At 34.6% G+C, this 18,264-nt stretch overlaps 2 protein-coding genes across 3 annotated transcripts in view; both read left to right on the top strand.

Annotated features, from left to right (window-relative positions):
• Zdhhc8 (zinc finger DHHC-type containing 8) overlaps positions 1-2,868 on the top strand; it is a 28,134-nt gene extending 25,266 nt beyond the window's left edge. The window contains exon 9 of the mRNA XM_085944448.1: positions 726-2,868. Within this exon, the coding sequence (XP_085800574.1) occupies positions 726-1,302 (577 nt within the window). The 3' untranslated portion in view covers positions 1,303-2,868. The remainder of the gene's footprint in view (positions 1-725) is intronic.
• Positions 2,869-11,492: 8,624 nt separating this feature from the next.
• Positions 11,493-14,695, top strand: RpL27 (ribosomal protein L27). 2 transcript variants are annotated; one of them, XM_085944260.1, is made up of 3 exons: positions 11,493-11,530; positions 11,822-12,047; positions 14,454-14,695. In XM_085944260.1, the coding sequence occupies exons 2-3, from the start codon at positions 11,829-11,831 to the stop codon at positions 14,637-14,639; spliced, it is 405 nt and encodes a 134-aa protein (XP_085800386.1). In that variant the 5' UTR covers positions 11,493-11,530; positions 11,822-11,828; the 3' UTR covers positions 14,640-14,695. The 2 variants fall into 2 exon arrangements, with proteins under 2 accessions (XP_085800386.1, XP_085800387.1); XM_085944261.1 differs by having other exon boundaries at positions 11,507-11,590.
• The last annotated feature ends 3,569 nt before the right edge of the window (positions 14,696-18,264 follow it).

The following is an 18,264-nucleotide window of genomic DNA, read 5'->3' as shown; positions in this document are numbered from 1 at the left end:
CAGTTTATATTGACTGTAAATTTATAATTATTCTTTTTATGTAGGAAATAGGTATTTAAAAAATAGCACTCAATCGCAAAAGGCAATGTTGCCGTTTTATGTATCTAGTTTCGTTAAGCTGTGTGCAACGAGTTGATGGTCGGTTATAACGTGGGAATCTTTGCATCTGGCCCTTACAATTTTGACCGGTAGTTGTATTATTTAGTTTTTTATTTGAAAATAAATTGTCACCTCTGTCGGAATATAATCTTTATAAAGTATCTTAAAAACGCTTTGATTTTGATATTGTGTTGATTTGATGAGAGAGGTGACATGAGCAAGAGATGTCCGTGTTTAAATGATAATACATATTATACCTATTAGATAGTTCATTCGTTAGAGGTATTACTTTCAGTTTTGCGTTTGTAGGTAATTTGACAAGTGTTGGTTTTCTTTGGCACAGATGCATCATTTTCATCACATGTATTTTTGATCAACCATCATCGTAAATGTTGTTGACATTCATCACTTTGCTGCATTTTGAGTAGAAGATCTCTCGCAAACGCCTTATTTTGCTTTTGTTTTTTCTTTCAAGTGTGGCAAAAACGACTGTTTTGTAGGCTTTCCGGTCGGAACACGGCCCCGAGGGCGACTCCCGCGGGGCCCGGAGAGCCCCTCTCCGGCGGGTACGTTTAAGTGGAGGTCGGTAGAAATGAGATAATTGAATGGCCCCCCGTATGACGCAGATCGAATCCCGGGACGCCCACGCAGCCTCGCCGGCCCGACTTCATCGGGGTGTCGTCGGAGGGGGCGGGAGACGCGGCGGATGGGGGGCGCGCCCACGCCAGTCCGCAGCGCCGCTTCCTCTCCGAGGGGGAGTTACTCCGCGCCGATCTCGCCCGCCCCCGCGCCAACAACACCAGCGACAACATCCGGGAGCTGGCGGGCAGCCCGCAGCGCGGAGTATACCTCTGGAAAGACACCAGCCCCGGCCAGCCGCCGCCCTCTGCGCGCGATGTGTACCCCGCCTCACCCGCGCCGCGCCCCCAGCCGCCCGCCTACCACCCCGCGCTGCGCGGGGGTGTGCCCGTCCTGCCCCCGCAGCCATCCCCGCACGCTCCCCGCCGCCGGGCACCCCCGCAGCAGCAGAGGGCGCCCCAACATCCGCCTCATCCCCCGCTGCCGGCACGCCATCCCCGCCCCATGAGCTTCGTGCGGGCGCTGGAGGTGTCAGACTCTCTGTCGGGAGGCTCGCCCCCCGCAGCCCCCGCTCCTCCGGAGAGGGCCTCCGTCTACGACATGAACTACGAGATATCCGTATAGGGCTGGCCCCGGCACTAGGCGTGCCGCCCACCATCCCCCGCCCCCTCCCTCCTCTCCCCCGAACGGCGAGTCGACGCGAGGGAGCAGCGAGCCGACCGCTGACGGAAGACTCCGATCCGTGTGAGAGTGTCGTGTCGTGTCGCTCGGCGACCCCCGCGGGTTGACCGAGCAAACCGAGAAGAAAGACGGTGAAGTGATGTGATCCGAGTGCGCTGAGAATGTCCGCGTGAATTGTTGTGTAAATATAGAGTACGAGGATTTTTTTCATCTAGATTTGTAAAGATATTAATTAATTGTTGTATTTTTGTATAAAACTCTACGACTCTCGTCCGAGATGTCGTTCTTCGCGCCCCTCCGTTCGGCTTTTCTCTGAATCTTATTCGTCGACGGAAAACCGGACTTCCCCGAGTGTGGAAATACCAATTTCAGACTTAAAAGAAATCTACGAACAGCCCCTTTACGACGATCAAAACGTTTGTTTGAGAATTTTATTCTATTTTTTTATAAGTGACATTTCAAACTAATCTTGTGACTTAATAAATCTTCGACAAATCCCGCTAACCCCATCGCGACGATCGTTTTATTTGGAAGATCACCATATCCTTACTACCTCCGAAAGCAGATTAATTTTAACCATTTGTTTAACAACAAGCAGACTAGGAATAGCACCAATCTCAATGGCATTGTCGGTTAACTTTACTGTTATTCTGCAATAGAGTTTTTTGAACTTTCAAAATGGATGTAAAAATCCATTGGGCGTGTTAAGCACCGCATCATTTCATTTGTAGACTGATACGGCGGGTCGAAGCGATTCGTAGCCCGGTTGATAAAAATCAAAACTTTGTTGTAAAAGTTTTCTAAACCAGTTAAGTATTGATGTGCTCAAAATGTCTCATAGAGAAGATATTGACCAAACAATAATGCGACAGTCAGAGGGCCGCTGATCCAAATAAATTATCGTGTACCAGTTTACGTTTAAGCTAAATAGTCAGCTGTACTTTTATAGATGACGTATGGATGCAAGAACTTGTGTAGGAAAATGGCAGCCAATCGAGTGAATGCATAATGTTACGTTTAAATAGTTGTATTATTTTGCTATTCTTTAGTTAATACTGCATTATAATATATTAATACTGTCGTGTGATCCATCTCTAGGTTTTTTTAAACACTTTTTATATATACTGTGAATTGATAATGTAAACTCGTGGACTTGCTAATAACATTCCGTTTATAAAAAAACTATTAACCCTCGTAGACCTCTGACATTATATTATTTTTTGTTTTTTAATTAATTAAATAACAGTGGAGGTCTGCAAGTATTTTCAATCCCCTTCGATCAAAACAATGTTCACATACGATAAAAATATGTTAAAAACAAAAACTATTGTATCGAATATATATTTTATTTTTTATGTTTCGTTATCAAAATGGTACAGTGCAAATAAACTTTTAGTTATATTATTATTATGTTATTAATATGTATTGTTTTTTACTCAATTCTTTCTCGTGAGAGAAGGATTTTCTCGAGACAGTTTGTTGCCCTAATAAGCGTATTTATGATTATAGAAATTTAAAAAAAAAAAACATTGTCCATAATCTATCTAGTCAAAACATGCAAGTTTGTTATTTTTAAAACTGACGATTGTAACAATGATTAATAAAAAATAGAGAATTTACCCGGCCATCTCATATGCATAATAATATATTCCGTTAAGTTATCCAATATTGTTTATCCAAATTCACGTAAGCAAAATATTACAAACGGTGTTGTGCAATAACTAATGATTAAAGTGCCAAAAAAAATTTTCGACACTGGCAACTATCTACAATCAAAATATTAATTCAATAATTCAGTAATGTTTCGAATCGCTGAATACTGTTTTGCTGTTTATCAGATGATGAAAAAAAAAAGTGTACGTATGATCATGCGCATGGGACTAAAGACAGGTCACATCTGTCATTCGTGACTTACGAGTATTCACGCAAGCGACAACCGAAAAAATTACGAGCATTTGAAATTTTTATAATATCGATTAAATACGCAATCACTAACGACTAGCGGTATTAAATACATCTAAATCTTTTGTCAATAATATTGACATTTACTTTTGTATACACACAATTTATTTCCATTTCAATAAAATAAATATATTAATCCAGTATACCTTACTAGGTAGGTATATTGTTTCTACAATGGGCTATTTGATTCAGTTAGGCACTACTTTGGCAACGTTTAAATTATTGTCAACTAAAGCTAATATTATTATCAACTATTGATTCATAATTATTGTTCAATTTATATTGTGCCGTTTATTTTTTTAAATATTTTAACAATCATTGGGAAATCTGTTGCCTGAATACTTGTGACTTTCGCAGCCTTCATTATATTTTGATGTATGCGTGTCGTTATGATATTGTTTCGATATAACTCAATATTCTATGCGTCTCTGGCTGAGATTTTATATTTAAGCCGCAGTATATAATACCTGACACATAAATATATTTTTCATGCATAATATTCAATAAATGTTAGAAATGAAGATGTTGAAATTTTCAGTAGGAGAATGACATAAAAAAATATTTTTGCATGACACTGTTTGTAATTACTATGGTACAAGTATTCCCAACACTCATACAATTCAAAATAATCAAAATGGCTAAATAAATCTGATTTATTATCAGGTGAAAAATTCATTATTATGAATTGTATCGATATGTCAGTGAAAGGAATGCTTCACCCGGTATGCTTTGCTAAAATTTCAAATTATAAAATGCAAAATTAAATTATTATATAAAATCATTAACTAGGTACATAACTTAATTTTATTTGAAAAAGAATGAAGCAATGATAAATTTAGATTATTTTAATAGATAGAAGATGGCAACTTTGGTTATCTACTGTGACGGATAAAAGATGAAATCTTCCTGCATCTCTTTATATCATCTAGTCGTATGATGTACAGCTTCCGCACCATGTTTTGACATGATGGATTTCATTTCTTTAAAAATTATTTATTACTCGGTTGCCAACTTCTATTGTAATATAACAACTTTTTCGGAAGAATCACAAAAATATCAGATGTTAATGTCGATATTTATCATTCTTTCATTTGTTATTGTCAATTTTGTATTGTTTAGATAAAATTTTGACTCAAAAATAACCCATCGCTAACTTTATTAAATAAGACTTTTGACTTTTTTTAAATAATTAATACGTCTGATAGCGATTAATAATTTCATACCTCATCATAATATTATGACTGATTAATTATTGTTTCGTAAGGGAGAACATAAAACTAATAAGCTTTGGAATCCCCCTTCGCTATAAGGTAATATTAGATGTAAAAAATTATCAGAAGCCGATACTGTGGAGGCAGGCGTATGTTTGAACGTAGAATACATTTTGGAGTTAAGTGGTTGAGAAATGGAACAACGGATACGTTCAGTCAATGCATTTATTTGTTGCAAAAGTTACAAAATCAGCATTGTTAAATTTTGTGGAGTAGAGACCTTAAGTAAAAGAAGTATTATATAAAGGGCAACTATTTTTGATTGTATATATGACATAATTACCACTTTGTACCCTTTTAACGGCTGTAACCCCTCACTTTATGTGCATGACCGCTGAATCTTGATAATTTCTTTGGATCTTTAATTTTCCAACGTGATATCACTCGTTACTATTGGCTAATTAGTTGGTGAGTTATATCTGTTAAGAATTGCTACTGATTTCGTAACATTCCAATTCCATGGTACTGATTTCAATGATGTATTCTATCTCAAAATATGGAAGTTTTTACTGTGGTATGTTTCAAGTTCATCTTTACCTATATATGGTGTGCAAGCTACAATAAATTGTATGGTTTTCCGCATCAAAGTAAAATTGCCGATTGAATGATACCGACTGAAAGTTTGGGAATAGTATCAGTCTTAATTCTGCTCCTTATAGCGTAGCATGATTTGAAAGCTTACTAAGAAAAAAAAAATTATGCAGGCGAATATTGTAATAAACCTTTGAAACAATAATATTATGTAATTTGGTACCGAGGAATATTTATCGGCATCCCAACTAAAATTAGTTAAATAAGATGGACTGGTATATTTTATATGTTCTTTTTGTTTACTCCCTGATCCATGCCCGCTCCTCAGTTGAAGTATATCGATGTCACAAAAATCATTGTCGCTTGCCAGTTTTTTTGCATCTTCCCAGGACGTGCTAGCATTCTGTACTTCCACTGTATACACCCTGCGGATGATATTTAACGACTTTTCAAGACGCCGGAATCAGTTTGGTTTGAAGAATAGGCACGCCAGATTGAAATTATCTTGAGGATTCTTTCGCGTGCAACCGAGCCACGTTTCAGTATATGATTGCTGTGTGAACCTTCACCTTCATAAGGTGCCATGATTCACTACTGTAAAGCAGCACTGTCAGAATGCAAGCATGCGGTATTTTGTTTCAACCGAGTGCAAGCATGTGTCACAGAATTCCACATCGAGTTGAATGTCACGCTGCTATTCCCGATCAGATAGTGAGCTCTCTTTGGTACTCTAGGTGTACTCAGGATGTACATAAGCGACAATTTTTCTTGTACAATGTAAGATAAACTTTGTCGTAGCGTCATTTGTCAGAAAGAAAGAATAGTTTTAAAGGTATATATGTCTCGTTTTATGGAATTTATTTGGGATTGTCGATAATCTTTACGGTTCCTACTATTACATACTATTTTATAATGACGTAAAATTATATCCATAACAAAATCCTGGTTTTCCAGCTGTGGTATTAGGATTACGTTTTTTTTATTAAAGACAACTATTGACACTAAGAAAACTTTGGAAGTTTTTATAAATAATAATAATTTAATTTAATTAATTTTATTTCCACATTCACATCAAGGGTGCATTAATAAAACGGTCGGATTCGAATGAGAATTTTGTAAATATGTATAAATAGTATTTGTAAAAGATAATATCTCAAACACTTCTTCCACGATAATGATATAACAGTTCATGGGTTGTTTTGTTGTTTATGTTTTTTAATGAAAAACAATGTTATAGTTTTTATTTTGTCAGTTGATTATATATTATTACCGGACGTGTTCACATTTTTCATTCAGTCCGCGGAATTTAAAAAAAAAATCAACTGAGAAATTAATAACGACTGAAAATATTTCAGTGCCAATAAATTTTTTAATAAGAAATCTCATACATTGTAATACATGATAAATATTGTTACTGGAATTAATAAAGATACTACACATGTGTGAATATTATTAAATCATTTTTTTTTTAATGAATCCTTCACGGTCCGCAAACACAATTTTTTGACATTGGCAATTTTGAGATTAAATAGGACTATATCTGTGTGCGAAAGAAAAGTTACGATAAGCAAAGAATTTGCACTCTAGATAGAAAGAAGGCGTCTTATATGCTTTTCGTATTAGGTGTGAGGTTGTATCGGTAACAAGTTCTCTTCTATTGACAGCCCCGAAAACAAAATTACGGCCTGTGTTCTGGTTTGAAGACTGTTGCTTTGTTTAATTAGGTTGCCTACGTAAAATTGAGAAGGGAGTATCTTTCCACAGCTATTTATAGCTTAATTTTATATTCAGATGTCTGTTTTGACCCTGCAATATCTGAGATGTGAGGAATGTCAAATTGAAATCGAATTATACACTTCCCATTCTATGTATTTAAGTATTCAAGGTTTATTTTAGCAGTATCTGCACATAGAATCGTGTATATAATCAATTGGGTGAATTTAAAATAATTATAGTGGAAATTCATAGTAGAAGTGTAAGTTGTCTTCAAATGAACTAGCAATGCAAAGTCACATGTAGCTAACTTAATCAGTAGACCAGAGGTTTTTATTTTTTTGGTTCGATTTCATACGTTTACGCTCCATCTCTTTAGAATGAGGTTTTTAACATCTTTGGTCATATGTTTAAAGTTATCCCTTTTGATGAGAGCTGAAAGAAGAATGAATATTTGGCAACTTTGTATGGGAACTTCTATATTTCTATTTGAAATTCACTGGGTCTTTTATATTATATATATATTATAATATATATATTATAATATGTGCATTATGATTAATTTGGCATTTTCTCATTTAGACTTATCACCCTTTTCCTTTTGCACACAGATATGTTTCCGCTGCAGTTGTGCCAATTTAACACGCTTTGTGCACACGGGCAAGAAAGGTAACCGGTAGCTAATATTTTAGCCCAAGCATTTAAAACACGTTAATTTGACATTGTAGCATTGACATTTCACCAAATTACTTATGGTTATGGCATTTGTTATGTTGGCGACGTATGGGATAAAATGATCCCTGATCATTTCCAACCGTCGGTAAGCGTTGGGGCACTATAAACCAGTGGGGTAGTTATAAATACTGAGCCTCTGTGTTAAAATTATATAAATAACATGTTGGAATAATTTTTGATCAAAATAATAAGCCGACAATAGGAATTGTCTCTGATATAATTTATAATAAGTTTCCAAGCTTATACTTAAAGAATTATTGCTTGTGACACAATTTAACTGATTCAGTTTATTGTGCATTTTATTTTTCACCTTTGCTTAATATTATGTAATATAAAAAGTATTTATCAGAGTGTATTTAAAGACCGACTGGGCTCCAATGTTTTGCGTACTCTTGAGGTAGCTACGCCACTGGCACAAACAATTAAATCTGTATAGACAGCCCAAAATGTACATTAACACTTCGCCAAATGTTCGCAAACCATCCGCGAGGATCTTGGAACAAATCATTATTTTTACATGAGAGTTTTATTATAAGCACATTTGTTTGTATTTCATACACCGTTGTTTTGTTACATAAAAGTCATTAATCATCTAAATTATCAATGTCTGTGTTTGCAACCTTTCTCCAGATATAACATAAAGCATATTATTTTTATATTGTAAAATATATGTAGAGTGTTTTCGGTTTAGCTATTTTGTATAAATGTATTTCGATTAAAAATTGGATTTGGTCTAAAAGAGTTTTTTTTCATATAATGATAAAATGTACAGAATACTAGTGACTTTGTAACATATCATTATGAAGTTATATACATATAATTAAGACCGTTCAAAAAAACGCCATAAATAAACATTTTTCAAAGTTTTCATTTAATGAACATGTTGAAGTTATATATTATATATATAGTGAACAGTTTGTTTATTTATTATATTGATTGGTTTGATTGACTTTTCGTGTGTAAATATATGATAGTGAAGATTACAAAATAAAATTTGAAGTAATTTAGGCAGCGGTGATGTTGATATAACCCTTTCGTTCGGATGAAATTTGCTCGTTTTCATCGATCGGGCGGATGAAATTCATGCTATCGAATAAAATTTAAACTGTGGATTGAAAATTGAATTAATTATCGTTTGGTCGAATTGAACTAACAACGCGAGAACCTAAATTACCTCAAGTACGAATGCCCTATTGTATATTGTATATATATATTCTCACAGTTTTTGATGCATGTTTACTACGATGTACGACTAGTAATAAATACATGTATAGTTGTAACAATATCCCTGATAAATAAATAATATATTTTTTATTTTAATGTTTAAAGTCTATATATTATTACAGGAATGTTTTGGGCGGCTGCCGATAAAGGTACTTAACGAAGCAGTCCGTTAAATAAATTTGATGATTTAAACGAGTTACATTCACCAATAAAATAAAACTTTCTGAAGAGTGATTATTTATTTCACCCATGTGTCCACACTAACAGCCTTCCACATACAGATTCAATGCAACTACAAACTGTTGCAAGAGTAGGAGAAAAAGAAGATGTGAATACCCGCGCTTTTGTTTCTTTTAATCTCATTAGGTTCTTTGTACAGTAGGATAATAGGTTGACGATGAATGCCCAAAGGAAGAACAAAACTTTATGATGGTGAAAGATAAATGTTTAATTTGTAATGCTTCAGTGTCCTCAGCCGAATACAATACGTTTGTTTAAATTGAAGAATAACAACAATAATAAGTGGTAGATCACCGCCAGTTTTTATACAAGATAGTAAGATCACAGCCTGTTTAAAGTTAAACATTCCTGATATAACCATACTAATAAACATCTCTTTTATTAACCAAACATGGAGGCAATGCCTTCAAGCTCCATCAATTTGCTCTAATATCATGCCCTATTTGCTAAGTTGACCCGGATTTGTGTTCGGTAAATGATTTCAAGTGAAGTGCCATACAATTTGTCAACATATCAACCAAAAATCATTTGAAGAGCTCAGGAGTAAATAATAGGAGGCAACCAATTTTCGAAAAAAATTAGGTTTCTAATTTTTATCTAACCAATTTGGATGAAATAATAGAAAACATCATTCATATTGAATAAATATAAAAAGGAAAAACAAGACACCATTTTTTGGGAAAATTGGTAGCCTGTATCTTTGTTTGAACAAATGTCGGATGACATTATTTACTTTTGTGTCCTTCGTTTAATCTCGACAATAGATATCACTCGAAGTAATGGACCAGTGATGCGCAATCACATGAATTAAGAACTAGTGCATTGTGATTAATTGCAATTATCTCAAAATGACTTGGAATAACAACTTTTCCAGAAAGGGGCTCAATTTTAACCATATTTCGGTAACATTAAATCACACGAAATAACTATTGCGTTTTAGTTAGGCAGGGAGCCCACAGAATTCGGCTTGGAATATGTTTGGCGGAGGCTTACGTGACATGTTCAACACGCAGTACTTACGAAACCACAGTCGGGAGTTGCCTGTAGGTCAGTCATTTACAAAGATATTGAATTAGGATTGATTAGATGAAGGTTTTCTTCAACACCTTTGGCCATTTTGCAAGTGGTCATGCCATCAATGACTAATTATTATAATAGTGTATCACATTCCAGATAACGTGCCTGGTGCATAGATAATATAGGTAAGCCTGATGTTACGAGCAATTTAAAGACAGACGTGGGGAGAGTGACCTGTATGGTATAGGGCACGTGTGCGGTGGATTTTAGTCAGTTCTGCCTGACCTAAGAGATGTCTTATTGGCTGAAATAAAATGACCAAATCATGACATGTATTCAATCTTCTGCGGCCCATTTCCTACAAGGTAGCTTGATTTGGAAGAGCACTGATGAGTAGGTATTAAAATTGACCAATAGTTAAAATTTGTTGCAATTAGTATGTCACCTCGTAGCATAGTGGTAATGCACGGATAGATATAGGATAAACCTGGGCGATACGGGGTTCGATTCCTTTTTTTCAAAAAAGATTTTTTCTATTGGTTATAATAATATATTCTTTCAGAAAGTGTTTTTCAAAATTATATATGTCCCATATATATTTTTATCATGGATTCTTCAAGAATACAGTCATTGTATGGAATGGTCTATGATGTTGACTGAATGGAACACGACATTACGAACATCAGGATGTCTTCAAGGAACCATACTATCCACCTGGCAATGGAGTTGGCCACCAGGCAAGTTTTTATGATCTCAACAATAATAATATTATAGGGGACTAAAGAAAAGAACAATCATGTAGCTGGAATAATAATTATTTATGTTAATAATATGAAGACGAAGTTTATGGTACATCCATATTCAATCCACTTAGGTGGTACTAATATTTTTGAAATTACCACCCATTTATGTAAATATTAAATTTGGCGAAAAACAAATCTTTTATGGTGAAATATGAAATGAAAATACCTATTAAAAATATGTAAGTATATTATAATAAAAAATCTTCTATATCATTTTTTGTAAGGCACGGTTCAACCACTTTGGGTTTTGTGTAATTTTCAATAATTTTCGTACCTACCAAAGAGAGATTGGACTCCTTCTTCAATCTCTTTAGTACATACACATTTGGTGAAACACTGAAAAGTATTCTCTATGAAAATATTCACACGGCCATATTATTTAAATATCGGTCGCCATATAAATATATAAAAAGCTTACCAAACATGAACGACTAGAATAAAACTTCGATAGCCAGTTAATTATCAGTCAGCGAAAATAAAATAATGCCACAAAAATATACATTTAACAATACCTATGACATTAATAATTGAATGAATAATGAATTTATGTCGAGTGACTGTTGAAATCTGTTATTTCAGGTCTGAACGTCGATATCAATTTTTGAATATGGCGGTCTTTTTCAACCGCTACAACTTCACACTCGTTCAATCCTTTTCCGGTTGGCTGTGTTGATCGTAAGTGCGAAACAAAATTGTAATAAAATAATCCGTCAAAATCGTAATCAATAGATAAGTGTACGTATTTTTAAATACACATCTTCGATCAAATTATCCATCCAAAGTATCCAGTGGTTTAATTTCAACATTTTCGCGTATCCGCAGTTATTATTATGATTACTCGTACGAGTTGTCAAATCGCTCTCCGTTGTCACGTTATAACTTCATAGCCTCACTTTTCCAGTTCTTTTGACATGTACTATTTTGTCGGATATAGTGTTTTAATGTGATTCGTATTTTATTTTGCAGAACCAAAATGGGTAAGATTATGAAAGTGGGGAAGGTGGTGCTCGTCCTGAGCGGACGATATGCCGGACGAAAGGCAATCGTCATGAAGACTTGCGATGATGGTTCATCGGAGAAACAGTATGGACATGCCATCGTAGCGGGGATCGACAGGTACCCATTGAAAGTCCACAAACGGTTAGGAAAGAAGAAGATTGAAAAGCGATCCAAGATCAAGCCCTTCATTAAGGTATGTTTACTTTACCTTTCTACTATAACCTCTTTATAAATACTTTAACCCAGTGAATCTTTGAAATTGTGGGTGTATCTTTAAGTGGATTAATATCCATGCTAAATTTGTGTACGTACCGTCCCTAAAGAAATAGTTTTGGTGATTTTATAGTACTTCATATAGTTTTTGTGATTGTGGTCTTTTGAGACCAAAAACCTAACGCAACCTACTGTAACCCAAAATAAGTAGGTTGTGTTAGGTTTTGGGTTGTTCTTCGGTAGGGTTGTGTTGGGTTTTGGTCTCGAAACACCCAAGATGACATTAGGTACCATAGTTTTTTTTATCTCTTCAGTATTATCGAGCAATATTAAAGAGATATTGACCTAACAGTGAATCGATTGTTTCGTTGAAATATTTTGAGTTGAATGCAGTATCTGTCAGAAGTTTTTGAAAATCATTGGCTCTTCTGTGAAGTTATTGTTTTTGATTCAATTTTACTACAAATTTGCCCTAGTAAATGTAATGTTAATCTCATATGTCAGAGAAAATTCTTTTAGTTTGTTTTCTCTGGAACAGATGCACAGTATATTTTTAGAAAAGAATTGATTAAAAAGAAATTTAATTAATGACTGGTGAACTGACAAAGCGCAAAGTGTTCAACCAGTGTGTGCTTCCCGTGATGACATATGCGTGTGAAACATGGACCCTAAGTAAAAGAGAGATCCAGAAACTTAGAGTAGCACAACGTGGTATGGAGAGGTGCATGCTGGGCATAACGCGAAAGGACAAAAAGAGGAATGAGTGGATAAGGAAGCAGACAAGGGTTTAAGATGTAATAGAGTTTATTAAAAGCCTTAAATGGAGATGGGCTGGACACATAGCTCGAAGAAGAGACAATCGTTGGACAAATCTAGTCATCCAGTGGTATCCAAGAAGTACAAAACGTCCACAAGGTAGACCTAGAGGCCGCTGGATCGATGAAATGATAAAGTTCTGCGGAAGTACGTGGCAACGCAATGCACAGGACCGAGAGAAGTGGAAGCAACTTGAAGAGGCCTTCATCCAGCAGTGGATAGATTCAGGCTGATGATGATGATGAACTGACAAGTGCATAATATAATTGCTCCTATAAACATGTTTGTTTCACATTTTGCTCATTTGTCCATCTGCCTTATTATCATTATGATATTAATGATTTGCTTGTTATCAACAATTGGACAATAGTATTTATAAATCATACATTTAAAAAAAACAGTATGTATGAATGTCATCTGCATCTATCGATACTTTTGAAAAATGGAAACCACAAATATTGTTGCTTGAATTGAGCACCACCCATTTCATGTTTATGTAATACCTAAAAGTTGAAGCCAATTATTTCAGTTTCCTAAAAATATTTCCAAGTGCATAACACTGCTCAAATAATGGATTTTTTAAAAAAAATCTAAATCTCATTTGAAACGTTTCTGGTTCATTTCTATTTTTTGGTCGCTATAATTGATTCATTGTATGCAAGTAGGTATATATTGCCCTGTCTACATTAGGGCATTTTTTCATTCGCTAGATGAACGCATTGCAGTGCATGTTTAGCATGCGCATTTAGCGAGTGATTCCGCGAAAAATGTATTGTATAATATTATCCAAATAAGCCAAAAATATCATAGTTTTGAAGGATTTAAAATGAGAAATGTTATAAAAATATTATAATTTTTACACCTTTATATTAAAATCTGCATTATAAAAATATGGCAACACTGGTTTCTCATAAAAAAAGTGAAAACTATTTGACGTACAAATGTAGGCAGTTGACACGGTGCGTAACATGCTTTCCACCTACCTGAACCATGCTCAAAACTACTCGGATTTTAAAATCAGAATTAAAAAGTTGAAGTGAAGTGATCAAATGAAATAGCTTCAATTTTAACACGTTCATTGCTGACACCCCGTTGCGGCCTACCAGTCAGGTTAACAATCAACGCAACTCACGCGGTGTCGGCATTGAACGTAAGGAAATCACCACTACTAATCTAAATTATGTCACATAAGCAAGCATTCAGAAAATCGACTTTATAATAGTCCACTATGTCCCATATAATTTTCTTAGGATCGAACATGGTAAAAAAAAATAGCTTGTCTTACATGTAACCATCAAATTGCCTCGTTTTGCCAGATGTTTGGGTATATTTGAGCCTATTATCAGGAATTTGGTACGTGAGGCACACCCATCCTCACGAATCACTCATAACGCTATCTTGATACACGTTATGGTCTTGTCAAAACCTGTCGGCAGATCAATCATCATCTGCCTTACAAAGTAAAGTTTTTACTGACACTGTGGAAATTGACTTAGTTTGGTTTCTTAAATAGTGTACAAGTGACCGTAAAACCGTAACATTGTCTGATTTGGATTCTCGCTTGTTGCAGGTATTGAATTATAACCACTTGATGCCCACCCGCTACACGGTGGAGCACGTAGACCAAAAGATCACGACAAAGGACCTCAAGGACCCCGTCAAGAAGAAGAAGCTGCGCTTCGCCACCCGCGTCAAGTTCGAAGAGCGATACAAGAGCGGGAAGAACAAGTGGTTCTTCCAGAAGCTTAGGTTCTAAATGATTATTTTACACGATAACCCAAACAAAAATCTGTTAATAAATTATTGACACAACCCAAAATCTTTTATTTGCATACCTGCTAATCCACATCCTTTCCCAATATTATAAAATGATGTATAATTTACTTATTTTTGTACTCATCGTGCAGTATTTGCAGTGTCTATCCCCCTTTGAAGTCATTCGATCACATTTGTATTTGATACGGAGGAAGGACTCAATGGCCAACACCATTCTATGTATATAAAAAAACCTATTCTAATCTCCAACCTAGATGGGTTGGGTATCACGTAAAAGTGGTAATTTTCCTCTTAATTTTATCTAATCTTTAGTATCCAAGCTATTGGGAAAATGACTTATTACGTGGCTATTGACTAATCAATTATTTTTATTATAAATATAAATAAAAAGGATTTCAAGTTATACACATTTATATTTTTTATAAAGATCGATGTTTTTTAAAATAGATATAAAAAATATTAAAATTATGAATTTGTTAAAAATCGCTTAGGTGATGCTTAGAAAACTTAATAAACTAAATTTTAATAATAAATATGACCATAAAATATATGTAATAATAGGGTGCGGACCGATAGAACAAATTCACATTTTTTACAATTGTAAGTTTGTCTTTGACTTAAAATAAAAAATATTTTTATTTTTAATGTTTTCAGATACATATTTATTCATTAATACAGTTGAAATTGTAAATTATCAAAAAAATGTCTCAAATTGCAAGCTTCGTATTTTTCCGCTAGGTGCCTCTTTAAAAAAGGCTCAGTGAAGACTTCGCCTTAAGACAAGTAACAATTTATTAATTATTAGCAACATTTGTAAACGCGCGCTCTGGCGTGAAAAGGTGGCAAATTATATTCAGACGCGACGTTCAAGGGCTCGGGGGTAGGTTACCTACTATCGCCTCGGTCCTTCGTCTGCCCAGAAACAATTAACGGTATTTTTTGTTTGCTTGTTTAGCTGTGCACCCTGGCCCGGCCTCGACTCATTTACAGTTACAAACATAATATTATTATCATCCGAACTCTGTCGATTACAAGATTTTTGGTGGGGATTTAGGCATTGTAATATTTGGCATCAGTAGGTATGTCATTTTAAAAGTTAACTCAATAAAAAGTCAATTATGTGCGGGGGCGGGCCAGCGATTAGTATAAGTTTTACAATATTGTGTCCTATTCTGAATATTATAGAATCGACACATAATCAAGAGTAAATAATCTAAGGTTATCAGCAGTTATGTAATCAATATAACAATCAATAATTGAGCCCATATCCGGAAAACAAGCGTTATCGTGAAAACTCTTTTTTGGTAGATCGGTTTAAATTACGCGGCATACACCTATACATGCACTCACCAAATATTACTTTGATATTCTAACAAGAGGTGGCAGTAGAGTACAAACTGACCATGCGTTGCTCGCTGTTTATCCGTAACTGAAATGTTAAACTGCCAATATATCTGAACGCCGTTTTCAGGATATGGGCTGAATTATACTACGGGGCATTTGTTTACACAGGTGAAGTGTGAGAAATTATAAAAACAGCTTGTCCCTGAGCAGGGAATATAGATTCATCTATCCTCAATCTGTAAGTTTTTAGATAATTTGGCAACCTATTCAATCTAATAGTGTAGATCCATCCACCAGTATGCTGAGTGAGGGCGCCACACTTTAACAGTTCGACATATTCAAAACTTTTCATACTGTGATGAGCTTAGTTCTGAATTCGAACACCAGACGATTTATGATGGTAACGTCTACCACAGATTATAATTCAATTATGAAGTAATATTTTAGTATTGTAAAAATTGTCCATGTGTCGATTGTTCATCGACTGACAGTTATTGTGATGTGATAAAAACTTTGGGCTGAAATACTCAAAAATGGTCGGTCTCCCATGGCCAATGTGTTCAATCAATAACAACATAGGGTGATTATAAATAATGCCATTTTTTTTTTATCAATCTTTTTTATCATTTTATTATAAATGGTAGTATTTCTCACTGGGAATTTGAAAAACATAGCAGCTAAAGGGTAAATGATAATATTACAAATTTGGAGCAGCTAAAAAATACATAGATTTGTACAGTAAAAACAAAACAATGATTCGGTTGATGTGCATGCGGATGTTAACGCTTCTAAACCTGACAACAGTATACGCATACAATCCACGAACCGAACCATTGTTGTGTTTTTACTGTACCTAGATATATTTTATTCATCGATACAATATATTATTTAAAAATTATGAAAAGACTACACAGAAGATATTCTAATCATTTAAATGTTCCAATCCGGGGAAGGTATCAAATAATCTGATTATGTATTAGGCCTGATCTGACCATAGGCAAGAGTGATGAGTGCCCTTCAGTCAAAGCTAGAAAATCTACCCCCTATTATCTTGTGCCGATCGCTGACATTGATTTTCACACACTCTGCCTTCCCTTAAGTTTAAAAGACTTAACTAAATCTTTCCAGTGAACGGGAAAACCAATCTGCATTAGTTTTATCATGACACTGTTTTAGAACTAGTCTGCAATTCTGTCATTGTATTAACCATAGACTAATATACTTTTAGTATTAACATTTTTCCGATAAATGGGCCCAGTTTTCTTACAACTGAATCAAAAAATCACTGGATATAAATGACAGTGACAAAATTTATTAACATCCAACAATTATTAATACTACAAAATAACTACGAAAACCTGCTATGTAATCTAATATGTTATAGCAATAAATTGCTACACGACTGCTTGATTTGCAAACTGCACTTTTGACCAATAATGAGATTTTGATGGCCTTTTTCTATGCTCACAAAATTTCAAATTCCTAAACCTACAAATAAATTCGTTATCGTTCTTCACACAAAACAGCCAACTGCAGGTGCCAAATTTCCAATATCGTAAATGGAACAACCCCGATCTTTTATATTAAAGGAAAGCTAAAATATAGTGCAGCTTTTTGTGTATTTTTCGAATTGTTAAATTCTGCTCGATAGTTAAAATATCAAGTTTTTTCACCTTCCTGAACAATTTGCCCAAGTGGAATTAGCCGGTTTGCAGATTAACGGCCCACGTTATCGTCGTAGGTCAAAATTGAGTTTTTATCGTATTTTCAAACCATGATCCTGGACACTCCTTAAACGTTGTAGATAATCTATTTATATAATTTTGAAGCCTTATTATTCTTTATAGTTATTTTAAACATTTGATGACTGCATAAAGTATTTTTGTTACATAAAATAGTATTCTTTTAAACCTCTCGCTCTAATGTTTTAGAATATAGTCATATTTCGGTACATAACTGTGCAGTGGTGTTAAGATTTTTTACATTTATTAATTTTTAAACGCATTTATAAAACCATTAGTATAATTTATTACGAGATAATTTTTGTAAAATATTCACGATAAAAAATTATATTGATAATCTCTGTGATCCCAAATTTGACAAGAATTAGGCATTTTATTATTAAAAAAATTGGCAAGATTAACACATTTGAAGATGATTTTAAAGATACGTATTATAAGCTATGTCTTTTACCATTCAAGTGTGATAAACATCTTATGAATAATGATTGCTTTATAATATATATTGACCTAAGAATAAGG

The sequence above is a fragment of the Rhyacophila brunnea genome, unplaced genomic scaffold (genome assembly GCF_057557595.1).
Source record: "Rhyacophila brunnea isolate RB1 unplaced genomic scaffold, BYU_Rbru_1.0 scaffold_17, whole genome shotgun sequence".
Taxonomy (NCBI): domain Eukaryota; kingdom Metazoa; phylum Arthropoda; class Insecta; order Trichoptera; family Rhyacophilidae; genus Rhyacophila; species Rhyacophila brunnea.
The sequence above is the reverse complement of the archived record's forward strand: the minus strand, read 5'-3'. Positions and strand labels throughout refer to the sequence as shown.